Genomic DNA, 24,055 nt, shown 5'->3' on the forward strand with positions numbered 1-24,055 from the left:
AAGTGATGATCCTAGAAAAAGAAAAGGGTCTAAAGACAAATGACCTATATTTCTTACTCCAGAAAACTGGAAAAAAAGAGCAAAATGACCATCCAGTAATTAGAAAGACAAGAGTAATGAAGAAAAGATTAGAAATCAATGATAGATGAAAAAGAACTGTACAGCACAATGTCTAAACTACAGTGTAATCTATAGACTTTAGTTCATAGCAATGCTTCAATGTTGGTTCATCAATTTATACAAATGTACCACACTAATGTATGATGATAATAATAGGGGAGACTATGTGTGAATGTGTGTGGGGCTTTATGGGAATTCCCTATACTTTCAGTGTAATTTTCATGAAAATATAAAAATTCTCTAAAGTAAAGTTCATTATTACTAGAAAAATAAAAATAGAAATTAATCTATTTTTATGAGAAATAAAACAAAATGATTAGAGCCAAATGGTTTCTAGGAAAAGGTCAACCAACTGCAAATCCAAACTACTGAGATACCATTTCACAATTTATAGAATGGCCATTATTTTAAAAAGGAAGACAACTACGAGTGCTAGAAAGGATGTGGAGAAATAGAACACTCCTTCTTTGTTGGGTGAATGTAGACTGGGGCAGCCTCTGTGGAAAACAGTTTGGCAGTATCTACAGAAGCCGAATATAGAATGGCCAAAAATATTTCATATAAATGCAAATGAATAGAGTTCAAGGTAACACATTATAATGACTATATAACTAATGCTGCTGATCAAGTCTTTTTAAAATAATTCATCACATTCTTATTTTAATGGCAAAATAATTATAAATAAAAATTTCAAATTAAAAATATTTTAAAGGAATAAAACATATTAAGCAGAAAAGTGATGTAATATTCAAATTCCACAATACAAAAATCTAAAGTATATTTCTTTGAAAAACTAATAAACATCTGCTAAATTTGTCATTTGTCAGTTAAATGTTTGGTGTTAATGCATGATGTCATTAGACAATAAGTATGAGATAGTTATATTAGAAAATTGAGAAAATCTTGCTCTTTTCCTGAAGTGTAATATTAGTAAAAATATTGTTAACCTATAGATTAAAGCAGAGATGCTCATCCTTTCACAGTAAACTTCTTATCCAAATTTATATATTCATTAATTATATAATAATTTTATGACAATGTATTCAATATTGGAAAAGCCTGCAATGAGTAAAGAAATAGAGTAACCAGATATAAAAGACTGTTGAAATAGTTATTATCTAATATATAATTAATTTCAATAATCGTATGCATTTATATATAGCTAAATATCTATACACAGGAAAACGATCTTTAATAATTATTTATGGGTTTCAAACATGTTTTTTTTAACTTCTCCATTATTTTCTGTACTACTAATTTAAAATGATTACATATATTTAGAATAATAAAATTTAATCTCACCCTAATGATAAAATCCAACTATTATGAAAGCATAAACCCAAATACCAATACTAAGTTCTTGAGAAATGTGTTTATTGCCTCTATCTAACCATCTATTCACCTATCAGCTTTCTATCTACCTCTTCTAAGAAGGTGTGTGTGTGTATGTGTTAATGGGATTTTAGAAATGGATGTTTTTTTTCTGACTGATATGAAATATTCTAATGAATAAGAAAAGTTTAACGGACAGAATTGGTGAAAAATGCTTAAAATGTGGAACTCGAAAGACAAATATACAAAAGACAATGAAATGACAGGATAAAGTGTGACTGAAATAACTAAAAGTAGGGATGTGGAATGAATGGAAAACTTCCTTTAAGAGAAAACATCTCATGAGAATATACGACAGGTTCCAAACAGCATCAGATATTGCCCTAAAGGAAAATAAACAAGGAGGAATACTAATTGTTTATTCATTTAATTTCCATTTTTGACTGAGTATGAGCGTTTCTCAGTTAATAAGTTTGGGAAATTCGGGGGATTTCTACACCCTTACACTCAAGTCATTTCTCCCAGTTTATTGGTTCAATGACAACATTTGAACAGAAACAAATTCCTTCTATATACCACAAATCACAAGAAACCCATAATCACAACACTGTCCTCCTACAGAAGAAAAGAATACTTCAGGCCATTAGGTTTAAGAATATACAAACAAATGCAACACATCTACACATCTCATACACCAGTGAAAAATTGGTTTACACGGAAATGAAGTCAATTAAAAAGTACCCCAATACAAAAAAAAATTAGATGGATGTGTGAAAATGATATATATGTATATTTCATACATATATTTTATGGATATACATGCATATATATGAAGAAAATAATCCAATTAAAAAGAAATATAATAGGGAAACAATAAATTCTTTCAAACTTTTCATATATAATGGTTGGAAAATTCATATGCAGTAAAGGAAACCACATGTAAATAAATGTAATATGTAAGGTCAGAGATTTAAAAGAAGAAACATATATATTATTTTATGAATTAACAGTATGTTTGTACCATTATTTTTAAAGGAATTTTTTTTAAAAGTATGACTACAAATAAATATGGATACACCAGTTGCCTGAGAGGATGTGGAGCACTGAAATACTGATGCATTGCTGGAGTGTGTGTATAAGTTGAAATAACTTCCTTGAAAAATCATGGCATTGTGTCAGTCAGCTCAAACCAAATTAAGTTGCATTAAACAAGAAGTTTAAGCATTGGTGCTGAGAGCAACAAAGATTATTTTTCAGTAATGACAGTTGTCTCTTGTGTTTTGGCTACAGCTTTGAGGGTCACAATCCATATTCTATGCCTAGGCTACCGGAGAGCCTCTATATTAGATGTTGCAGGTTTCATGGCAGAATTAATCATATATTTTAAAAGTGTACAAGTATGTTTGATTTAAATCCACATTTCTTAGTTCTGCTCTCCCTATGTTGGCCAAAGTACAAGAGGGCAAATCTGGACTTAATGATTTGTAACAATATAATTGTGTCTTAAAAGGGACATTGTAGAGAAAGCAATCTCACTACTCAGAAAGTAATTAGATCTTTTGAATCACAGTGAAAATTAGGAATTATTTATTGTATTTCAGTATAGTGATTTTTACTTATAAGCCAGAAGGAGATTTATGGAATGAAAAAGGAACATGATAAACATTTAGAATTTTGTTTGTTTTGCATTATGACTATTTTTATAATTATCAGTTAGATTCTAAATTTGTTTTGGAAAATTGTATTTCTTTCTGATTAACAATATATTTGCCAGAGCACCCTGCCAAATAGAGTTTTTTTTTTTTAATTTTATTTTATTTATTCATTTTTTTAAAAATATTACATTCAAAAAATATGAGGTTCCCATTCACCCCCACCACCCCCACCCACCACTCCCCCCACAGTAAAGCTCTCCCCCATCATCATGACACATCCATTGCATCTGGTGAGTACATCCCGAGCATCACTGCACCCCATAGCCCACACTCTCCTACGTTCCATCCAGTGGGCCATGGGAGGACATACAATGTCCGGAAATTTTCCCTGCAGCACCACTTAGGACAACTCCAAGTCCCAAAAATGCCTCCACATCTCATCTCTTCCTCCCATTCCCCACACCCAGCAGCCACCATGGCTACTTTCTCCACACCAATGCCACATTTTTCTCGATTATTAGCCACAATAGTTCATGAATAGAATATCATTAAGTCCACTCTAATCCTTACTGCATTCCTCCTTCCTGTGGACCTTGGCTTGGTTGTGTCCATTCCACATCTATGTCAAGAGGGGGCTTAGATTCCACATGGATACTGGATGCAGTCCTCCTGCTTTCAGTTGTAGGCTTAGACTCCATGGTGTGGTGGTTGACATTCTTCAACACCATGTTAGCTGAGTGGGGTAAGTCCAATAAATCAGAGTGTAGGAGCTGAAGTCTGTTGAGGCTCAGGGCCTGGCTATCATATTGTCAGTCCAGAGATTCAAATCCCCTAGATATATCTTAAACCCCAGCACCAACTACAATTCCAGTAAAGTAGCATGAAAGGCTTGTGAAAAGAGATACCATCTGAGTCCAGTTCCATCACGCAGAAACACCAGCTCCAAAGAAGGGCCAACCGACATGGCAGTGAACCCCATCTGCCATGACCATAGAACCTGTGGGTCTCTTTAGGCCTCAAAAGAACCAATACCTGGGGTTGTATCTACTTTATCTGTCTCTGAGACTCTGCTCAGGTGTGCATAAGAGCAATCCTTCTGACAACCTCCAGACTCTTTTTTAGAGACTCATAACCATATAAACTCATTTCTCCTTTCCATTTCCCCCTTACATTAGGTCAAACAGCATTTTTAACTCCTCTTATTATATGTAGACAGGGATATTCTGTTGGTCTGCGTTGAACCTTTAATTCAAGGTCACCAAATAGAGTTTATATTCAGAGTTTTAAAATTGGTTCAACAAAGCCATCAAATAAAATTATTTTATTCATTTCCTGAGGTTATTGTAAGAAAAAAAACTTGAAATGTATTTGCACTTTCTTATATATATGAAATTCTAATTTCACCAATATTGGTTCAACCAAAAGTGTGAGTTTTCCTCAGTTAATCAAATAATAATTGTGAAATCTATCACTTAAATTCTCTTACATGGGTATCCAAGTGCAATGCATATATATCATTGGGTATTTAGTCTTCTACATATTTCTTTCCAATAAAGTAATAATATCCAATATTTAATGAATAAAACACATTTAGCCAAGTCTTATTCCATGTAGCATTAACTATGCTTTTAAAGGAAAACAATCTAGATTTGAAAGTCAACATCCTAAGATGAATCATTTCCATGCATTTACTCTGAATAATTCCACATCATAAAGAAAATAAATATGTGTATATATACTTAAATTCAGGCACATATGGCAGATTAAATTACATATCTCAGAAAAAAAACTTGTTAATAATGTTGATTCATTCATGTGACTGTAAACCCATGGTTAATAGGATCTGTCAAAGTTGTCTTTTTTACTTAAGTTGTGTTCTACTGAATCAGAATGGAGCTTATCCTGTCACTGGAGACCTTAAAAGAAGAAAGCCACAGAAACAATCCACAAGCAGGACGTCAGCTGGATCAGGGGAGAGAAAGGGGAGGACATTGACATGAGACCAGAAAGACCCGGCACCATAAAGATTGCTAACCATCAGCACCTACAGATACCTGGGAGAAGCAACCTTCAAACTCTGAAACCATCAGACAGTAAATTCCCATTGTTAAGACAGACCACCATGTGGTATTTGCCATGGCAGCTGGTAACTTAAGACACCATCATTTTCCCTAATAAAATTGCTGTTTAATTTAAATGTGTCTGCTGTCAGTGCAATAAAAACAGTCACATGCAAAAGAATAAAATGTTACAGAGCTGTTCTTATAGGAACACTTAATATATGGCAGAGGTCATGTGTGGTAGTTCAATTACAATATTATGTACTTTTGAGTAAATTACACTTGAACAGTTGGACAAGGATATTGGATAAAATGAAGTTTCACACCTACACACCCAAGAGCATATAGATAAAAGAAAAGCATCAAAGTCAAAACTATAAGTAATTCAGAGACTAACGAAGGAAAACTTCTTCAAGTTATCATAGTAGATAAGGATTTCTGAGACAAGAAATAAAATGTAAAATCCCATTATTCACAATCCATTAATTTACAAGGGGATTTTGTGTTTCTTGCTCTGACAAATACGAGTGGGGTAATGTTTATATTCTGGGACACAAAGATCAACTAAACCAGAATCCATGACTGTAACATGTTAATGTGGGAAGAAATGGAAAATAAGGACTGAAGGTGAAGTTTAAATGCTCTGGACTTCTCAGCAGTGTATCTCCCATCCTTTGTTAGAGGGGTAGTTGAATATAAAATTGGGCAGTGATTTATTTTCCCAGGGAGCAGCAATACTGATGACGAGGCTGGAAGAAGTTATTTTCAAAAGAAATAGGATATGCTCCTCAATTTTTGAAATATTAAAGTATCTGGATATATTTCAGATATTAGAGGAATATGAACACATTTCTGATGGTACTTAGGAGTATTAGCTTGGGATGGCATGAGCATGAAACTCCTGATATTCATGTTCTACAGGTTACTCTATTGAACTATAGAAACTGAGCCAAATGGACCTGGTGTGTCCCCTTTACCAAATGAAAGAGGAAAGCTGAAGTTAAATGGGCATAACTTCCTAAATGCTAAAAGTATTTTCTAGTTGTGGAACCTAATTAAAAAAACAGCCTTTATTCATGGGATGCAATTTTGAGAGATAAATAAGATTACATACTCTTTTGGAATCAGAGTGCTCACTCAGGCTTAATAAAATGTAAATATATCCATCTTGAAAAAACAAGTTTGCCTTATTCCAACAAAAAAGTTTATCTCACTGTGTAAGCAATAACTGATGTTGTGCAGTGCAAATTTGATACTATGTATTTGTACATCTATTCCACTGTTTAATTACTGATTCCTTATTCTTATCAAGGAAAAATATGAATGAATAGAGCATGACCTATATCTTTTCAGCATTAGCTTCAGAGAGAACAACATCTCAACAATAATCTCTGGTGAGAACCAGATTACTACAATCCACTTTTCAATGGTGGAAGCAACTTTTCTTGGGTTCTACCTTAAACACAAGTCTAAGTGGTATATCCTTATCTTGTCTTCATCAGTAAGATACGTCTTAGTTCTAATTAATTTATTACTCAACCAAGAAAACAGATTGAATTCAAAGACTATGCTTTAAAAAGTAGGTTGCACTACCCCTTAATATTTCATATTTTATGCCCTTGAGTCAGTACCTATTCCCTTGAAGTTCTTTCAAAGATAAAGGCCATTGTTAAGGCAGTGTCATAAAATATATGGTGGTCTCCCAGTGATCTCATTTTTTACTTTAGGTCAAAATCATTCTAAGCACTTTCCAAAACATTTTGAAAATGTGCAAAATATTTTATCAAAGAATGCATATAAATGACAAAAATTATTGAATTGAAAAACTAGGGCATAGGGATATACAACTCACTATCACATGCATTCATATATGTATATATATATATACACATTGGAAAAAGACTTTAGATATTTTACATGGATAGATCCAACTTTAAAAACATATACAAAATATAACATAAACATCATTCAGATACTTTTCAGAAGTTTTTATTCAAGAAATTTTCACTTGGAAACTCAAAATATTTGTGGAACATTCTGCCTATAGATGTGTTAATCTCTCTGTTCCGTAGGCTATAAATAATGGGATTTATTAATGGGGAACCATGGTGTAGAACATGGCCGTGACAAGATTATTAAAAGATGCTTCACTTGCATTGGGACCAAATACAGCAATCAACCCAGAAATTACAAACAAGATGAGAATTGCCAGTTGTGGGGTACAGGTGGATAGTGCTTTGTTACGGGCTTCTACAGACTGCATCCTAAGCACCATTGAAAAGATATCAATATATGACATAAACAAAAAAGCAGAACATATGAATATAATAAAAGCACTGATAGCTAAGGCTACAGACTCAGAAAACCAAACTTCTGAAGATGAAATCCTCAAAATTTGAGGTACATCACAGAAATATTGCTGGATCACATTGGACTTTGTGAAGGGAAGTCTGAACATGATGCCTGTGTGCAAAGCAGAATTTACCAGCCCACTTGCCCATGAACCACAGGCTGCCTGTGTGCAAACGTATGGGGTAATAGTGAGCCCATAGTGCAGAGGGTGGCAGATGGCAACATAGCGATCACAGGACATAACCACAAGGAAGGCCAGCTCTGTGGATATGAAGAAGATGAAAAGGAAAATCTGAGCAGCACATTCTGGGAGAGAAATCAATTTACTGCCAGTCAGAGAATTCACAATCAATTTAGGAACAATAACCGAAATGCAGCAAAGATCTATGAGGGATAAATTGCCTATAAAGAAATACATTGGAGAGTGTAGATGTGGGTCAGTTACAATAACAGTAGCAGTGAGAAGATTCCCAGTCAGAGCTCCCAGGTAAATCACTAAGAAAAGCAGACCTTGCAATATTTGGATCTCCCGGGAGGCTGACACATCCATGAGTAGGAATTCTGTGAAGACGGTGAGGTTGTCCATGTCTTCTAAAATATTACAATCTCCCTGTAATCGAAGTATGAAATAAGAAGATTAACAAATGAAAACATATTTTGATTATAAGAGATAATCTAAATTCATTACATGATTTAAAACCAAGACCTAAAAAACCTACCGGTTACGGCATTATATTTATATTACTGCAAAATGTTTTTTGAAACTCTGAACGGATATATTAAGTGATTAGATTCTTATTTTCTTCACCAGCAACTGATCATCTTATACATGTTCTGTACAAAAGCCTCCCTGTCAGTCCATTTATTTGAACATTATACAGCCATAGCTAACTCACCTTATTATAAAATCTTCTTTGGATGTCTTTATCTATCTATTGATATTTGAAGAATTATTTTTCCTTAGGAGGATTGAGTTCCATGAAAAGCCATGACAAATCACTGTTGCCTCTAAATTTCTTAGCTATCCTTTACAATCTGGCTCATGCAATATTTCATTCATAGTACTTACTTTACACTAGTACAATATTCAAGTAGTTTTTATATTATTATATTTTCAATCTTTTGAGTACAATCTATGTATCACTTAGGTATCATCAGATACCATTTTAAGTCTAATGACCTGTAATAAACACTAGAATCAGAAAGAACAGATATTCTATTAGAATCTATTTTAGTATTGAGCAAAAATAAGTATTTTAATGATTTGAGACATATCACATGTATTTCAATTAAATGTTCAATACCATTTTTGAAGAAACACATAAATCAAAAGATAAAAATATACCTGAGTTATGAGGAAACAAGTTTATCTTCTGTAACATGAATATTTATTCTGCAAACCTCATAGAGAAAATAAATTTGTGATACTGCCTCTTTTATCATTGTGTAAAATTCACAGTCACTACTCATTCGCATTTATCCTTAATCACAGGAACAATTCTGCTTCTAGATTCTTCATAAACAAGGTTACACTTTATGAAGGACACGCATGGATCATACCTCTCAGAGACCCTATAGAACCAATGATTTCTTCTTCCAGAGAGGATAGATTTCCTGATTGTTAAAAATTCTTTGGTTATCCCCTTGAGATTAGTTAAATTTGTAATAGTGCTTATTAGCAATAAACAGCAAATAATTTTTGTTCAAAAAATGAAGGTGAATTATTTTAAAAATGACATTATGCAATTCAATACATGTTCAATATATGTCTGATTATAAATATAATTTATTTTCTTTACAGTATATCCACAAATTTATGCAACCTGAACAAAATTATACTTTCTATGGCTTGGATTAGCATTATGTTACAAAGGAAAATCAGATAGTGTTAAAAAATAATATTAGCAAAACAATGACAATCGACTAGCTGTTACAAAATTAAAGATAAGATACCTTTTAGAATTGAATTTAGCATATAAAGAAAAAGAGGATATGGCACAAAGCCAAACTTTACACAGAAGTGTTTTGAAAAGATCCTTGCATGAGGGATGCAATTAATCATGTTAGGTTCCCTTAGAATGTGAGGTACCACCTAAGAAACAATTCTGAGAAAGCAGCCTCATTTGCCATTTCTCTGAAAATTCTTATTAACAGCTGGCAATCAGGTATCAGAACATGGAAGGGCCTAAGAAGCCCCAAGAAGTTTTGAATTTGAAGCCTCAAAAATAGACGTTTCCACATAAATGTATAGGATTTCCACACATTTATTAAATTCAGCAAGGAAAGTTATTGAACAGAGATAAGAGGTAGGCTCTATGGAAGTAGAAATCCCCCTTTGCTCTTTATGGGACAGGCTTGGCTTCCCCAAAGGGGTGAGCACTCAGCTGGAGTTTCAGCAGACCTTTACCTGCTTTCATCATCACTGGATGCTCTCCTTCTCTGTAGGTGTATTTCAGGACAAAAAAAAAAAAAAAAAAAAAAAGAGAGAAACTGTAGGAACGCATAACTTGACAGAGGATAGAAAGTGTCCCTGATATGGCAAGTCAGAGTATAACAAAGTACATAGGAAAACTGGGCTGATGCGCTATCTTCATATGAATAAAAGGAAAAATGATGCTCAGGCATCTGATACAGCCATTATATTATTTCCATGGAAACATAGCACTGAAAAGAGGTTAAGAGTAGGCAAAACACTTAAAAATGTATATTATCTTAGACTCTGTGGAATATTGGAGACATTAATTAATATAATTTATGTAAATCATCTTTTATCTTTTCAATTTAGTTTAAGGGACACTTGTATTCTAAAAATTATTAAAGAATAATTTATGATCATTTGGCTTCTATGTATTGAAAATTACCATATTATAAATTAACTGGTACATTATAAATACTAGCTTTATTAAAATAATAAAATCATTATATTTTAATGAAGTAATACTTTTAAAAATATTTCCCAAAACCGAGCTGCCAGAGCCCGGAAAGCACCAGCTCCACGAGGGACCTGCTCCCCCGGTTCTCTGACTCCAGCCTCCTCTGCCTCGAGCCCCTGTTCCAAGCGGACGCTTTCCTCTTGTGCCGAGAAGCACTGTGCTCCTTCCCTCCTGACGCCCCCAGGTGGCGTCTCCCTCTTCTCGGGCTTGCCTGGGGTCAGCCTTTACGGGACCGCCCCAGTGAGAGAGGGGCTGTGCCTTACGACAGTGTGCCTGGGAAAACCAGGGAGTACGCCTTCACTGATGCGCAGTTCAAATTCTTTTCTTTCTACAACATGTATACAGTCACTCAGAAAGCAAACTACAGATATCCAGCACTTTCTGTCCGTCAAGAGTTTCAGTAGTGTTAACGTGAGCCATGTTCGAAGAAAATAAACAGCTTCCCAAAATGTGGCTGCGGCTACTTCAGAGCCTGGCGCCAAGGACTGCAGGATGCATTCCACAGTGACTGAGAAACTGGGAAAATCATGCCAAACAATTACAAAATGGATCAGATGGCGGGGTCCTAGCCTACAAACTCCTGGTGCACACTCCTGGCAGCCGCGATAAACCCATGGACATCAGCCAGTTGGGGAAGCAGCGTGTGGAGGATTCAGGAGGACCATCAGTCCCAGACTTCCACATCCCTGACCGCCTGGCCAGCAGCGACCCCGGGGCCTGTCCGCCTCCAGGCCAGATCCGGCCCCACCGCCCGAATGGGTCCAGGACAAGTCCACTCCACGCCAGAAGCTAGGCCGAGAATCCCAGCGCAGAGCCGCTAGGTACGCCAGCCAGGTCCCTTCCCACTTCAACGGCTGGTGAGACACAGCGGACTTTGTGGAAGCGATGGGAACGGTACGAACCACCTGCAACACCTCCAGGAGCCTGGGCTCTGCGGCTGCCCCAGCGACCACCACTTCATCCGGTGCGAGCAGCACACGGGCGCCGCCCCTGGCTCCTCAGTCCATCAGCACGTTCCTTGTGTGCGCCCCTCTCCTTCTGAACCCCTGGACCGGCGGGATCACTCTGATGGCCCTGGCTTTTGTGACTGTGGATCTCTTTGGCATAATGCACTCTTTTCTGGAAAATATGGGTTCAGAGTGGGAAAAAATCATCCAATATGACATATTTAATGATAAAATACCCAAAATAAATCACATTTATTAATGTCACATATTCAATCAGAATACTCTTTTAAGTATTGGGAAGATGTCAAGTTATGTGAAGGAACAAAGTATTCTAAAATTCTAATTTTCACTTGAAACACAAATTTTATCATTAGCAGATAAATGTGTCAGTTGTTTTTATTACATTCATTTTTGAGAAAATGTTCTGTCAAATAGATTTTGTCTGTAAAAACTCCTATTTTATTCCTGACATTGGTACATTGTTTTTACTCTCTTTTCTTACTAAGTTTTTTTTTCTATTACTATATTGGTAATTGTATGTTTACAGAACAATCATGTATAAAATACAGGATTCCCATATACATCCAACCAAGGACAATTTGCTTTGGTGTGGGATATTTGTTACAATTGATGATAGAGTAGTTTTTAAATAGTAATATCAGTAATGGACCGTGATTTAACTTAGAGTTCACTGTGTAGTGCAGTTGCATGGATTTTTTAAAAACTTTTTTTGTGTTACCATATATAATGTAATATTTACCCTTTAATCTTATTCAGATTATATATCACTGCTGTTAATTGCATTCATAATGTTATGCTACCATAACCATTATCCATTACCAAAACATTGTCATCATTCCCAGTAGGAACCCTGTACATATTAAGCCTTAACTTTTAATTCCCTATACTCACCCTGTCCCCCAATAACCTGTAGTTTATATTCGGATTCTATGAAGTTGCTTATTCTAATTGTTTAAAGTCAGTGAGATCATACAATATTTGCCCTTCTGTGTCTAGCATATTTCATTCAACATAATGTCTACAAGGTTCATACATGTTGTTGCATGTATCAGGATTTCATTCCTTTTTATAGATGATTAATATTCCATTGTATGTATATATATATAATATATGCCTCATTTTATTAATCCATTCATAGTCAATAGACACTTGGATTGCTTCCATCTTTTGGCAATTGTGAATAATGCTGATATGAACAATAATGTTCAAATATCTATCCAAATATCTCCTTTGTATTCTTTGGGGTAAATACCCAGTAGTACAATTGCCAGCTCATTTGATAGTTCTATACTTAGCTATCTGAGGAAGCGCTGTCATCCACAGCAGCTACAAAATTTTACATTGCCACCAACAATGAATGAATGTGCATATTTTCCCACATCCTCCCCAACACTTGCTATTTTCCATGTTTTCAAAACCAGCCATTCTAATGGGTGTGAAATTGTATCTCATTGTGGTTTTGATTGGCATTTTCCCAGCAGTTAATGATGTTAAGCATCTTTTCATGTGCTTTCTGGCCATTTGTATATCATCTTTGGAGATATGTCTGTTCAAGTCTTTGCCCATTTTTAAATTGAGATGTCTTTTGTTTTTAAATTAAAAGATTTCTATATATATTCTCAAAATTAATCTTTTAACAGATATGTATTTCCCCAGTATATAGTTTGTCCTATTGCTTTCATGATATAATCCTTTGAGGAACAAAAGTTTTGTTGTTGTTTTGTTTCTTTTTTTCTTTTTAATTTTGATGAGGTCCTATTTTTCTCTTAATTCTTTTTGTGTTGATGCTTTGAGTTTAATGATCAGAAAAGATTGCCTAACACAGTGTTGAAGATGCTTCCTTATTTTTGTCTAGGTGTTTTGTAGTGCTAGCTCTAATATTAAGATCTTTGATCTTAATTTTTCTACAAGATGAGTGATAGGGGTCCTGCTCTTTTTTTTTTTTTCTTCTGGAAATGGAGATCCAGTTTTCCCAGTACCATTTGTAGAAGAGACTATTCTTTCCCAATAATGTGTGCTTTGCCACCTTAACAAATATCAGTTAACCATAAATGTGAGGATTGATCTTGGAGCTCTCCATTCTAGTCTAATCATCCATTTGTTCATCCTAGTACAATACTGGTGTACTTATTGTGGCTTTGTAATAAGATCTAAGACCAGAAAGTGTAAATCCTCTAGTTTCATTCTTTTTCAAGATAGTTTTAGTTCTCCAGGGCCTCTTATACTCTTACAATATACAATTGATGGTTGATGTTTCCTTTTCTGCAAAGAAGGGTGTTGGAAATTTGTTTGGGATTGAATTAAATCTATAAATTGCTTTAGGTAGTATTGTTATCTTAATGATATTTAGTCTTCCAGTCCATGGACACACTATGTTCTCCTATTTATTAAATCTTCTTTGATTTCTTTCAGCAATGTTTTGAAGTCATTCTATTGACATATATTTACAAACCTCACAGTTCATCAAAAGTGTACAAACAGGGAAGTGGGTGTGGCTCAAGTAGTGGGGCACCCACTTACCACATGGGAGGTGCCTCCTAAAGAAGATGAGCAAGATATTGAGCTGACACAATGGGCTGGCACAGGGAGCTGACACAACAAGATGATACAGTGAAGAGGCATAACAAGAAAGCAAAATGAGAGAAACAAAAAGTGGGAATGGAGGTGGCACAAGCCATTGCTGTCTCCCTCCCACATGGGAGGTCTTTGGTTCAGTTTCCAGTGCCACCTGAAAAAATAAAAAGTAAAAAGTAAAAAGAAGATGAGTACAGAAAAAGCAGACAAAGAACGCAAAAAACAACGAGGTGGAGTGGGGGAATAAATAAATAATTGGATAGGTAAAAAATAAATAAATAATAAATAAATAAATGGACAAACAATTACTCTCAGGATATTCAGAAAGTTGAACATTAGTCACCAGAATCAATTTTAGAACATTTTCATTAAGACAAGAAAAAAACTCTCAATCCTTCTATCATCCCGCAGGCGCACATGACCACTACTCTATTTCTGTCTATACAGATTTTTTATATTTAGATTTTACACAAATGTAATCACACATAGGTAGTGCTTTGTGTCTGGTTTCTTTCACTTAGCATAATTTGTGTCTTTTAATTTTTTAAAAAGTTTTTGAAATATATCACTCATACATAAACATACATAAACAATAAATGTATAGTAGTAGTGAACTTATAAAACAAACATATATAACATCGAACAAACATATATAACATCTCACCCCACCATCAATAACTTGCATTGTGTTTAAACCTTTTTAACTAATGATTAAAGAGCATTATCTAAATATTACTGCTAAACAAAGTATTTTCCCCTAACCAATCTGATTATTATTGTCTTTATATCATTTCTATATGAACATACATAAACAATTAAGTGTATAGTAAAAGTTGTGAACTTACAAAGCAAACACGCATAACATCATACAGGGGTCCCATACATCAACCCTCCACCAACACCTTGTATTTTCATGAAACATTTGTTACTAACTATGAAAGAACACTGTGACTATCTTACTACTAATCATAGTTCTTTTCTTACATTTGGTGTGTTTTTCCCCCCCAATGCACCCTATATTATTTTTTAAATATATTTTTTATGACAGAAGTTGTAAATTTATAAAACAATCATGCACATGTGCAGAATTCCCAAATACACCTCCAACAACATACCACAATGTGGTGTGTCATGCGGTCACCCCTCCGGCTGAAGTGTGGTTTGCTGGCCTGGCAGGGGAGCGGCCGCGGTAGGCCTAATTCCGCTGCCCCCATAATAGGGTGGTTGGTCGGGCCCACCGCCACCCCTGAAGGAAGCTCGGCATGGGCGCAGAGTGCCCTCGGGTCTCCCCTTCTCGGCAGCCATGCTTCCGCGGCCGCCCCTCCTCCCAGATGGCGCCACCCGATGCCTTGTGGGGCGGCACCCTTCTTCTTCCTTCTCCCTGCGCAGGCGCAGGGCAGAAAATTCCAGTCTGCCCTTTTCCCCTCCCCCGACAGCAGCAACAGCCAGGTGTGGGCGGAAAAATCCAGCCCGCCTTTTTCCCCTCCCCCGACAGCAGCAACAGCCAGGTGTGGGCGGAAAAATCCAGCCCGCCCTTTTCCCTTCCCCCGACAGAGCAACAGCCAGGCGTGGGCGGGAAACTCAAGTCTGCCCTCCACCCCAGCAACAGCAGCCACCAATCCCGAAACCCTGCCCCTTCCCCCAGCAACAGCGACAGCCAATCCCTAACCACCACCCCTCCCCCGCCCAGTACCGCCCACTGACCTTTCGCCGGCAACCAATCAGAACAGGGCGTGGCTTCGACCAATCAGCCTTCCCCAGCCCCTATAAAACTGTTGCCTCTCCCTCAGTAAAGTGGACTTGCGTGTTTACCTTGTCTCCGCGGTAGTTCTTCTGCCGTGCGCCCTCCAGTCCTGAGAGCCCCCGACAAGGGCCTGGCCTCCCTTGTCCCCAGTTCATCGCCTGCTTCTCCAGGCGACCCCTTCATCGCCGGCTTCGCCGGGCGACCCCGTCAGCCGAACCGCGCAACCCCTTGTGAGACCGATCCCTCGTCTGCTGCCGGACCGACCCCTCGTCCCAGGTGGGACCGACCCCTCGTCCCAAGCGGGACCGACCCCTCGTCCAGAGCTGGACCGACCCCTCGTCCGCAGCCAGACCCCACCTCTACCGACCGAGCAAGCCGCCGCAGCTGGCGCCCATGGTGGGGCAAAGCAACCCCACCACAGCACAACGTGGGGCAAGGCAACTCCACCACAACCTCACTCCATAACCTGGCGGCCCCTACGCCCTCCTCTCTTCTCACCTTGGGACTTCTCTCGTGCAACATTGCTGCTACCTGAGCCTTGGCTACCTCATATGATCCACGGCGGTCTGGGAGAATCGCTGGATGGCTTTCTCCTTCCATGTCGGGGGCTTATACTGACCCGCTATGATTAAGAGGAGCCTTGGATTTCTCGGGAGCGTGCGCTTGCACGTCTGAAGTAATCCTACCACAGCCCTACCCCCTCCTCTCTTCTCACCTTGGGACTTCTCTCGTGCAACATTGCTGCTACCTGAGCCTTGGCTACCTCATACGATCCACGGCGGTCTGGGAGAATCGCTGGATGGCTTTCTCCTTCCATGTCGGGGGCTTATACCGACCCGCTATGATTAAGAGGAGCCTTGGATTTCTTGGGAGCACGCGCTTGCACGTCTGAAGTAACCCTACCATAGCCCTACGCTCTCCTCTCTTCTCACCCCTATCTTTTCGCTCTGCATTGCTGCTCCTGAACCTTGGTGACCTCATATGATCCACGGCGGTCTGGGAGAATCGCTGGATGGCTTTCTCCTTCCATGTCGGGGGCTTATACCGACCCGCTATGATTAAGAGGCACCAATAAAACTCTCAGGAGCGCGTGCCTGAGCACCTCCACCCCTGCCTTCACCTCTGCCTCCTCTCCTCTGCGCTTGCTCCCCTTTGCCTTGCTCCACTGCTCGTCGTCCCGCCCTCCCCTCGTCGGGGCCTTCTCTTGGCCCGCGACCACCGTCGGAGCCCCACCGGCTCCGACCCCTCGTCTCACCGCGCACCTCGGCTCCCATCGCCGCGCTCTCAAGGTAAGGGCCCCTTTTCTTATCGGCTCCAAAAGGCCATTAGCAATGGGTAACATCCTATCTGCTAAGCAAGCCCCACAAGTTCGGGCCCTCGCCGGTCTCCTAGACACTCACCGGTGTAAGATCTCTTTCAAACAGCTTCAAGTATATTGGGACCTTCTTCTCCCCTTTAATCCGTGGCTTACCACGTGTCAGCTCTGGGACCCGGACACCTATACTCGCCTTATAGATAGGGTCACTTTTGCTGTGGAGCAGGAAGGTAAAAGATTCCCTCCTGGCTTATTACAGGCAACATAAAGTCCAGAAAAAATCTTGAAGGGTATAATCTATGATATGCTATATAAAAAAAGATTTAAAAGCAGCTATACCAAGAAAGTAAGAATTATGAGTCAACTGTAAATAAATTATATATTTCTGTTAATGTGTTGTAATTGTTCTGTGTTTGTCTGTCTGTTCGTTCAATGTCAACGTATATCGTGATACCTCCGGATGGTAAATATAAATTACTAGAAATCTTTAAAAGAGCTCTATTCAAATGGCCAAAAATTAAATAAGCGCTTATATTAATACTTAAGTTTATTATATTAATACATAAGTTTAAATGTTAATAAGATATCTGCAATTTTAAAAAAAATTGTAAGTCTTAATTAACAAAATTAACTGTACGTCTTCATAAAAAGTTGTTCTTGCCTAGATTAAAATGAATAACTTATTTTTCTTCACAGGATAATATAAAGAATGTAAAACTTATATGAATATTAAAAAGGTTAAAAGTTTGTAAAAATGCTAACGGAAATGTAATAAGTTTTGCAAAAAGACGTATTTTGTCCTAAAGTAAGATGGCTAATTTTTCATAAACTCTTGAAATTTAATTTGCATGCGGCAAGTGTAAAAGGTATTGTGATAACTTTACGTAAGGGAATGTGTTCTGTAAAGATAAAATTTATCTTCAATAGTTTACATTAAGGTATTAAATGGCTAATTCCAAAAGGTCATTCTTAAATATATATATATAAAACTAAATTGATGATAATAATAATAAAAGGTAATTTTGTAACAGGAAAGATTAACAGCAACCAAGCTCCCCTGCCAACTTGCTTTTAGGAAACGGTTTCTAATATTGCATGCTACTAAGTATTTAAAGAAAAGTTATTCTTAAGGAAACAGAGGATGATTTTGTCTTTGCAGCCATTGTCTACTTAGCAACACCCCTCGCTATCGGCCTAGCCACTGTTGCGCCGGACGATTGAAACCTTAAACAAAGACTCCTCCTCACTGTCATCTTCCTATCTATCGTTACTATATTTACTGCCCTCACTCTCCTTCGTTTATAAAGCAGTCTCCTACAAACCACAAAGCTTCTGTCTTAAACATACCATTCTCAACCCTATCCTCTAAATGATCTTCTCACTTCCCCCACAGCCTTTAATACTCTATTTCTTTCTCATAACCTTTGCTTTCTTGATAATATTTTCCGCCATCTGTCTAGCCGCTACCACCCCAGAAGATTGTAACCATGGCCCCCATGCCGCCATCGCTCTCAAGCAGCTCCAGCCCTGCTAAACGGCCCGCAACCTGCTTTCCCCGGCCCGCGGCCTGCTTCCTAGCATCCAATAATGCTTCTGCTCTTGCCTCCCCATACTTCTGCGGAGCTTCCTCCTGTCTCGACCTCACTCCTCTTCTCAGCCATCCAAAGCGTCCTTTCTCGTCCCCCGCCCCCCTCCTTTTTTCGCTTGAACCCCTACTGCGTTGCAGATTGGGCCGCCCCATGTCGGCCTGCCCCATTAACATCGGCCTCTCTCGCGCCCGTGAAGACTTTGGCCTTCTTATTGTCCTCGCCTACGTCTCCACCACTCCCGACGCTGCCGCCACCACCATCGCTGGTGCCCTGACGCGACTTGTCCTCACCGCTGCGATCCTCCAGACCATCACACAGTCTGCCTCTACCGCTCTTCGCCGCCAAGAAGAGATCAACTACCTGTAACGCGCTGTCATCCTGGACTTTTAACAAGCAGATGGACCTTATAGCCACCGAGATCAACAAGAATTGGACATTGGCCACCCTTGCTTGCAAGGGCAAGATACTGCCCCCCAAATTGTACATTTGTATCCCCGTCATACTCACCTCCCTCTTCAGCCCCGCTTCCCTCATTGCTTACTGCCTCTTGGGCCTCGGCTACTTGTTGCTGCTGCCATCCTGGCCCTTATTTGAAAAGAAGGGGGAAATGCGGTCACCCCTCCGGCTGAAGTGTGGTTTGCTGGCCTGGCAGGGGAGCGGCCGCGGTAGGCCTAATTCCGCTGCCCCCATAATAGGGTGGTTGGTCGGGCCCACCGCCACCCCTGAAGGAAGCTCGGCATGGGCGCAGAGTGCCCTCGGGTCTCCCCTTCTCGGCAGCCATGCTTCCGCGGCCGCCCCTCCTCCCAGATGGCGCCACCCGATGCCTTGTGGGGCGGCACCCTTCTTCTTCCTTCTCCCTGCGCAGGCGCAGGGCAGAAAATTCCAGTCTGCCCTTTTCCCCTCCCCCGACAGCAGCAACAGCCAGGTGTGGGTGGAAAAATCCAGCCCGCCCTTTTCCCCTCCCCCAACAGCAGCAACAGCCAGGTGTGGGTGGAAAAATCCAGCCCGCCCTTTTCCCTTCCCCCGACAGCAGCAACAGCCAGGCATGGGCGGGAAACTCAAGTCTGCCCTCCACCCCAGCAACAGCAGCCACCAATCCCGAAACCCTGCCCCTTCCCCCAGCAACAGCGACAGCCAATCCCTAACCACCACCCCTCCCCCGCCCAGTACCGCCCACTGACCTTTCGCCGGCAACCAATCAGAACAGGGCGTGGCTTCGACCAATCAGCCTTCCCCAGCCCCTATAAAACTGTTGCCTCTCCCTCAGTAAAGTGGACTTGCGTGTTTACCTTGTCTCCGCGGTAGTTCTTCTGCCGTGCGCCCTCCAGTCCTGAGAGCCCCCGACAAGGGCCTGGCCTCCCTTGTCCCCAGTTCGTCGCCTGCTTCTCCGGGCGACCCCTTCGTCGCCGGCTTCGCCGGGCGACCCCGTCAGCCGAACCGCGCAACCCCTTGTGAGACCGATCCCTCGTCTGCTGCCGGACCGATCCCTCGTCCCAGGTGGGACCGACCCCTCATCCCAAGCGGGACCGACCCCTCGTCCAGAGCTGGACCGACCCCTCGTCCGCAGCCAGACCCCACCTCTACCGACCGAGCAAACCGCCGCAGTGTCATTTGTTACAGATAGAATAATATCATCTCATTATTGCCATGTCCATAGTGCACATTTGGCTCACATTTTCCATACTGCCTCAGTATCAACACAGTACATCTTTTGCACAGATGCAAGAGTATTATATTATTACCACTAACCACAGTCCATAGGTCACTCCAGCTGTATTTTTCCCATGCTTCTCCACATTCCCAACACCCTGCAACAGTGATATACATTTGTTCTAGATCAGAAAGGACACTCTTGAATCTGCACCATCAACCACAATGCTCACCCACATCTTGGTTTACAGTGCTATCCAGTTCCTAGTTACTCTCAAGCATTCTGTCAATTGACATTTACATAACAAGACTATCATTTTCAGTCACAGCCCCATTTATAAACTAGCTGTTACTCACTGTGTGTTACCATCCACTCTATACATTTACACAATTTTACAGTAAAGCTGATTAAAACTTCTATGTACATTAAACATCAGTGGTCCACCCAGTCCTCCTCTTATTTCCTTTAAGAATTCACCGCCTACTATCAGGTCTTGAAGATATTTTCCAATAATTTCTTCTAGAAATTTTATGGTTCTTTTATTTTTAGGTTTTTGATCCATTTTGAGTTAGTTTTTGGATAAAGTGTGAGATAGGGGTCCTCTTTCCTTCTTTCAGCTATGGATGTCCAATTCTTTCAGCACCATTTGTTGAATGGATTGTTCAGCCCAAGCTGTGTGAGTTTGACAAGCTAGTCAAAAATTACTTGACCATACCTGTGAGCATCTATTTCTGAACCAGAAATTTGGTTCCATTGGTCTATTGTGTCTTTTAGGCCAGTACCATGTTGTTTTTACCACTATAGGTAGGTATTATGATTTAAAATCTGGAGATGAGGGTCTACTTTTTCTTTTCATGGTGTTCTGGCTAATCCGGACTACTTACCCTTCTAAATAAATTTAATGATCATGTTTTCAATTTTTTTCTTTAATGTTGTAGAATTTTTATTGGGATTGCATTAAATCTGTATATCAATTTGAGTAGAACTGACATCTTAATGACATTTAGTCTTTTAATCCATGAGCATGGAATGTTCTTCCAGTTATTTAAGGCTTTTTAAAATTTGTTTTAACATTGAGTTGCAGTTTTCTGAATACAAGTGCTTTACATTTTTGGTTAAGTTTCCTAACTATTTGAGTTTTATCTGCCATATTTTATTTTCACCATTCTTTTGACACTTTTAGTAACTTTTATTGATATGATCTTAATTTCTAGGTTTTCTTCCAGGCCCCTTTCTCCTGTCTTTTATTTTCAGGCTCTAGGACATCCTTTAGTATTTCCTGAAAATCTGGTCTTTTGCTTAGAAATTCTCTCAGTTTCTGTTTATCTGTGAATATACTAATTTTGCCCTCATTTTTTAAAGACAGTCTTGCTGGATATACAATTCTTGGCTGGAATTTTTTCTCTTATAGTATCTTAAATATATCAGACCACTGTCTTCTTGCCTCCATGGTTTCTGGTGAGAAATCAGCACTTAATCTTATTGTATATCCCTTATATGTTATGCATTGCTTTTCTCTTGCTGTTCTCAGAATTCTCTTTGTTTTTGGCCTTTGACATTCTGATGAATATGTCGAGTTGGTCTATTTGGAGTTTTTCAGATGGGAGTACATTGTGCTTCTTGGACAGGGATATCAATGTCCTTCAGTAGGGTTGGGAAATTTTCTACCATTATTTCTTCAAATATTCCTTCTGCCCCTTTTCCCTTCTCTTTTCCTTCTGGGACACCCATGGCACATATGTTTGCATGCTTTTGCTGTAATTTAGTTCTCTGATACCTTGTTCAATTTTTTCCACTCTTATCTTCATCTCTTCTTTTGTATGTTCACTTTCAGAGGCCATTTCTTCAAGCTTACCAATCCTTTCTTCTGCCACTGTATGATTCCAATGTTTTTTTTAATTCCATTGATTGCACCTTTCATTCCCATAAGATCTGCTTTTTTTCTAGGTATGCTTTCAAATTCTTCTTTGTACTCATCCAAAGTCTTTTTAATATCCTTAATCTCTTCAGCCATCTCATTGAATTTATTAGGGAGATTTGTTTGAACATCTATAATTAGTTGTCTCAACTCCTTTATGTCATCTGTAGGCTTATCTTGTTCCTTTAATTGGGCCATAGCTTCCTGTTTCTTGATGTGGATTGTAATATTTTGTTGGTGTGTTCGCATTTGGCTTACTAGAGTATTTTTTCTGGGTGTAGTTTTTCTCTTTAGTTTAGGGCTTCCTATCATTTTTCCCTTGCTGGTTATGCAGTAGGAGCCAAGCATGTAGTTGGTGCTTTAAGCTGTGGAGGCTCAAGCTGCCCTTACTGCACCAGGGACCAATGAAGCTTCTTCCAACTTTCTCCTTTGCCAGGGGTGGGGACAGAGTCACAGCTATGTGGAATAATTCACATGCAGGCCTAGACTGTAGTTGCCCAGAGAGACTGATGGAGCTTCATGTCCCTTTGTCCCCTGCCTGGGGCAGAGATGGAGCTGCAGGTGTGGACAGCAATCTATGCAGTGTGGGTCCTAAGATGACCACAGTTGCCCTGGTAGACTTTTGATTTTCAGTCTATGCCAGCTGAAGTTCCCTGCAGTTACCTATATAGGCCGGTGCAGAGCTCCTCAGCCTCCTCCCTACCAGAGGTGTGGCTGAAGCCTAGGCAGGCTGCAGGCTGATCTGTGTGAAAGAGATTGTTGGCCCAGCTTCCACTCAGGCTGGGGGTGGAGTCAGAATGTTGGCTACTGGCCTCTTTCTGATTTGGGCTTGTTTCACCCAAGCTGTTCCCAGGGTTATCTCTTAGTCAACCAAGTCTCCCAATCGGTAGCTGAAATCAGCAGCCAACCAACTCCTCCTCCCATTTCTGGGAAAGGGACCCTCCAATTCCCATCAGAGAACACCTCCTGGGGTGGCTTGTGCCACCAGAGTAGGACAATCACTGGCCTCTGCAGGTTGGCCAGTATTTTCCTGGAGAGGCTTGCACAGGTCCCTGTAGCTTCCTCCCTGCTAGAGGTGGCACTGGGGCCTAGGCTAGACCTGCAATATGATCTGGATGGAAAGAAGCTAGTTTCCACCAACACTGGGATTTTCAGTCTACCCCGCTTCCCCTCATGCCAGGTGTGGAGTTAAGATGGCAGCTCCCAGCCTGTTTTTGACCTGAACAGGCTCAAACCTTAGCTGTTCTCAGGATCATACTGTAGTCCACTGAATTTCCTCATCATAGCTGACAGTTGGTGCCCACTTTTCCTCCCCTGTTTTCGGGAAGTGGAGCTTTCAGTTCTAGCCATGGAACTGCTCTCTAGGCAGCTTGTGCCTCCAGTGGAGGATGGGCACCAGCCTACATGGCATGGAGTGCTCTCCTTACAAGTCTTCTCTGCAAATGGGCAGTCTCCTCCTTCCAGTCCCCCAAGGATATTGCAGGATGCTCTTCTGGCCTCCTAGAGCCTCCAAATAGGTGCTTCAGCTAACTCCAGAGAGCTCTAGGTGTTGCTAACTGCCCTTTAGCAGGAGCTGACTCTAGGAGCTCCTTAGGCCACCACCATCTTGCTGGTTTCTCTCTTTTAATTTTTGTAATTTTTAACATGTTTGAAGTTGTAGGTTTGCATAAATGCCATGTAAGAAACACAACTTTTCCCTATACACTCCTATTGCTAACACATAGCATTTGTGTGGTAACTATGTTAAAATTGATGAAAGAATATTAAAATATTACTAACCATAGGCCATAGTTTGCATTAGGTGCCTTTTTTACATATACAACCCTATTATTAATACCTTGTAT

At 39.7% G+C, this 24,055-nt stretch overlaps 1 protein-coding gene across 1 annotated transcript; it reads right to left on the minus strand.

Annotated features, from left to right (window-relative positions):
* Positions 1-7,259: 7,259 nt before the first annotated feature.
* Positions 7,260-8,105, minus strand: LOC139436694 (olfactory receptor 14I1-like). The gene has a single exon (XM_071208654.1). It carries the CDS (start codon positions 8,103-8,105, stop codon positions 7,260-7,262), a length of 846 nt encoding a protein of 281 aa, XP_071064755.1.
* Between the last annotated feature and the right edge of the window lie 15,950 nt (positions 8,106-24,055).

Source organism: Dasypus novemcinctus, chromosome 16, assembly GCF_030445035.2.
Source record: "Dasypus novemcinctus isolate mDasNov1 chromosome 16, mDasNov1.1.hap2, whole genome shotgun sequence".
Taxonomy (NCBI): domain Eukaryota; kingdom Metazoa; phylum Chordata; class Mammalia; order Cingulata; family Dasypodidae; genus Dasypus; species Dasypus novemcinctus.

Coding starts and splice junctions, on each gene's coding strand:
- LOC139436694 (XM_071208654.1), bottom strand. CDS start 8,105: ATGGACAACCTCACCGTCTTCACAGAATTCCTACTCATGGATGTGTCA.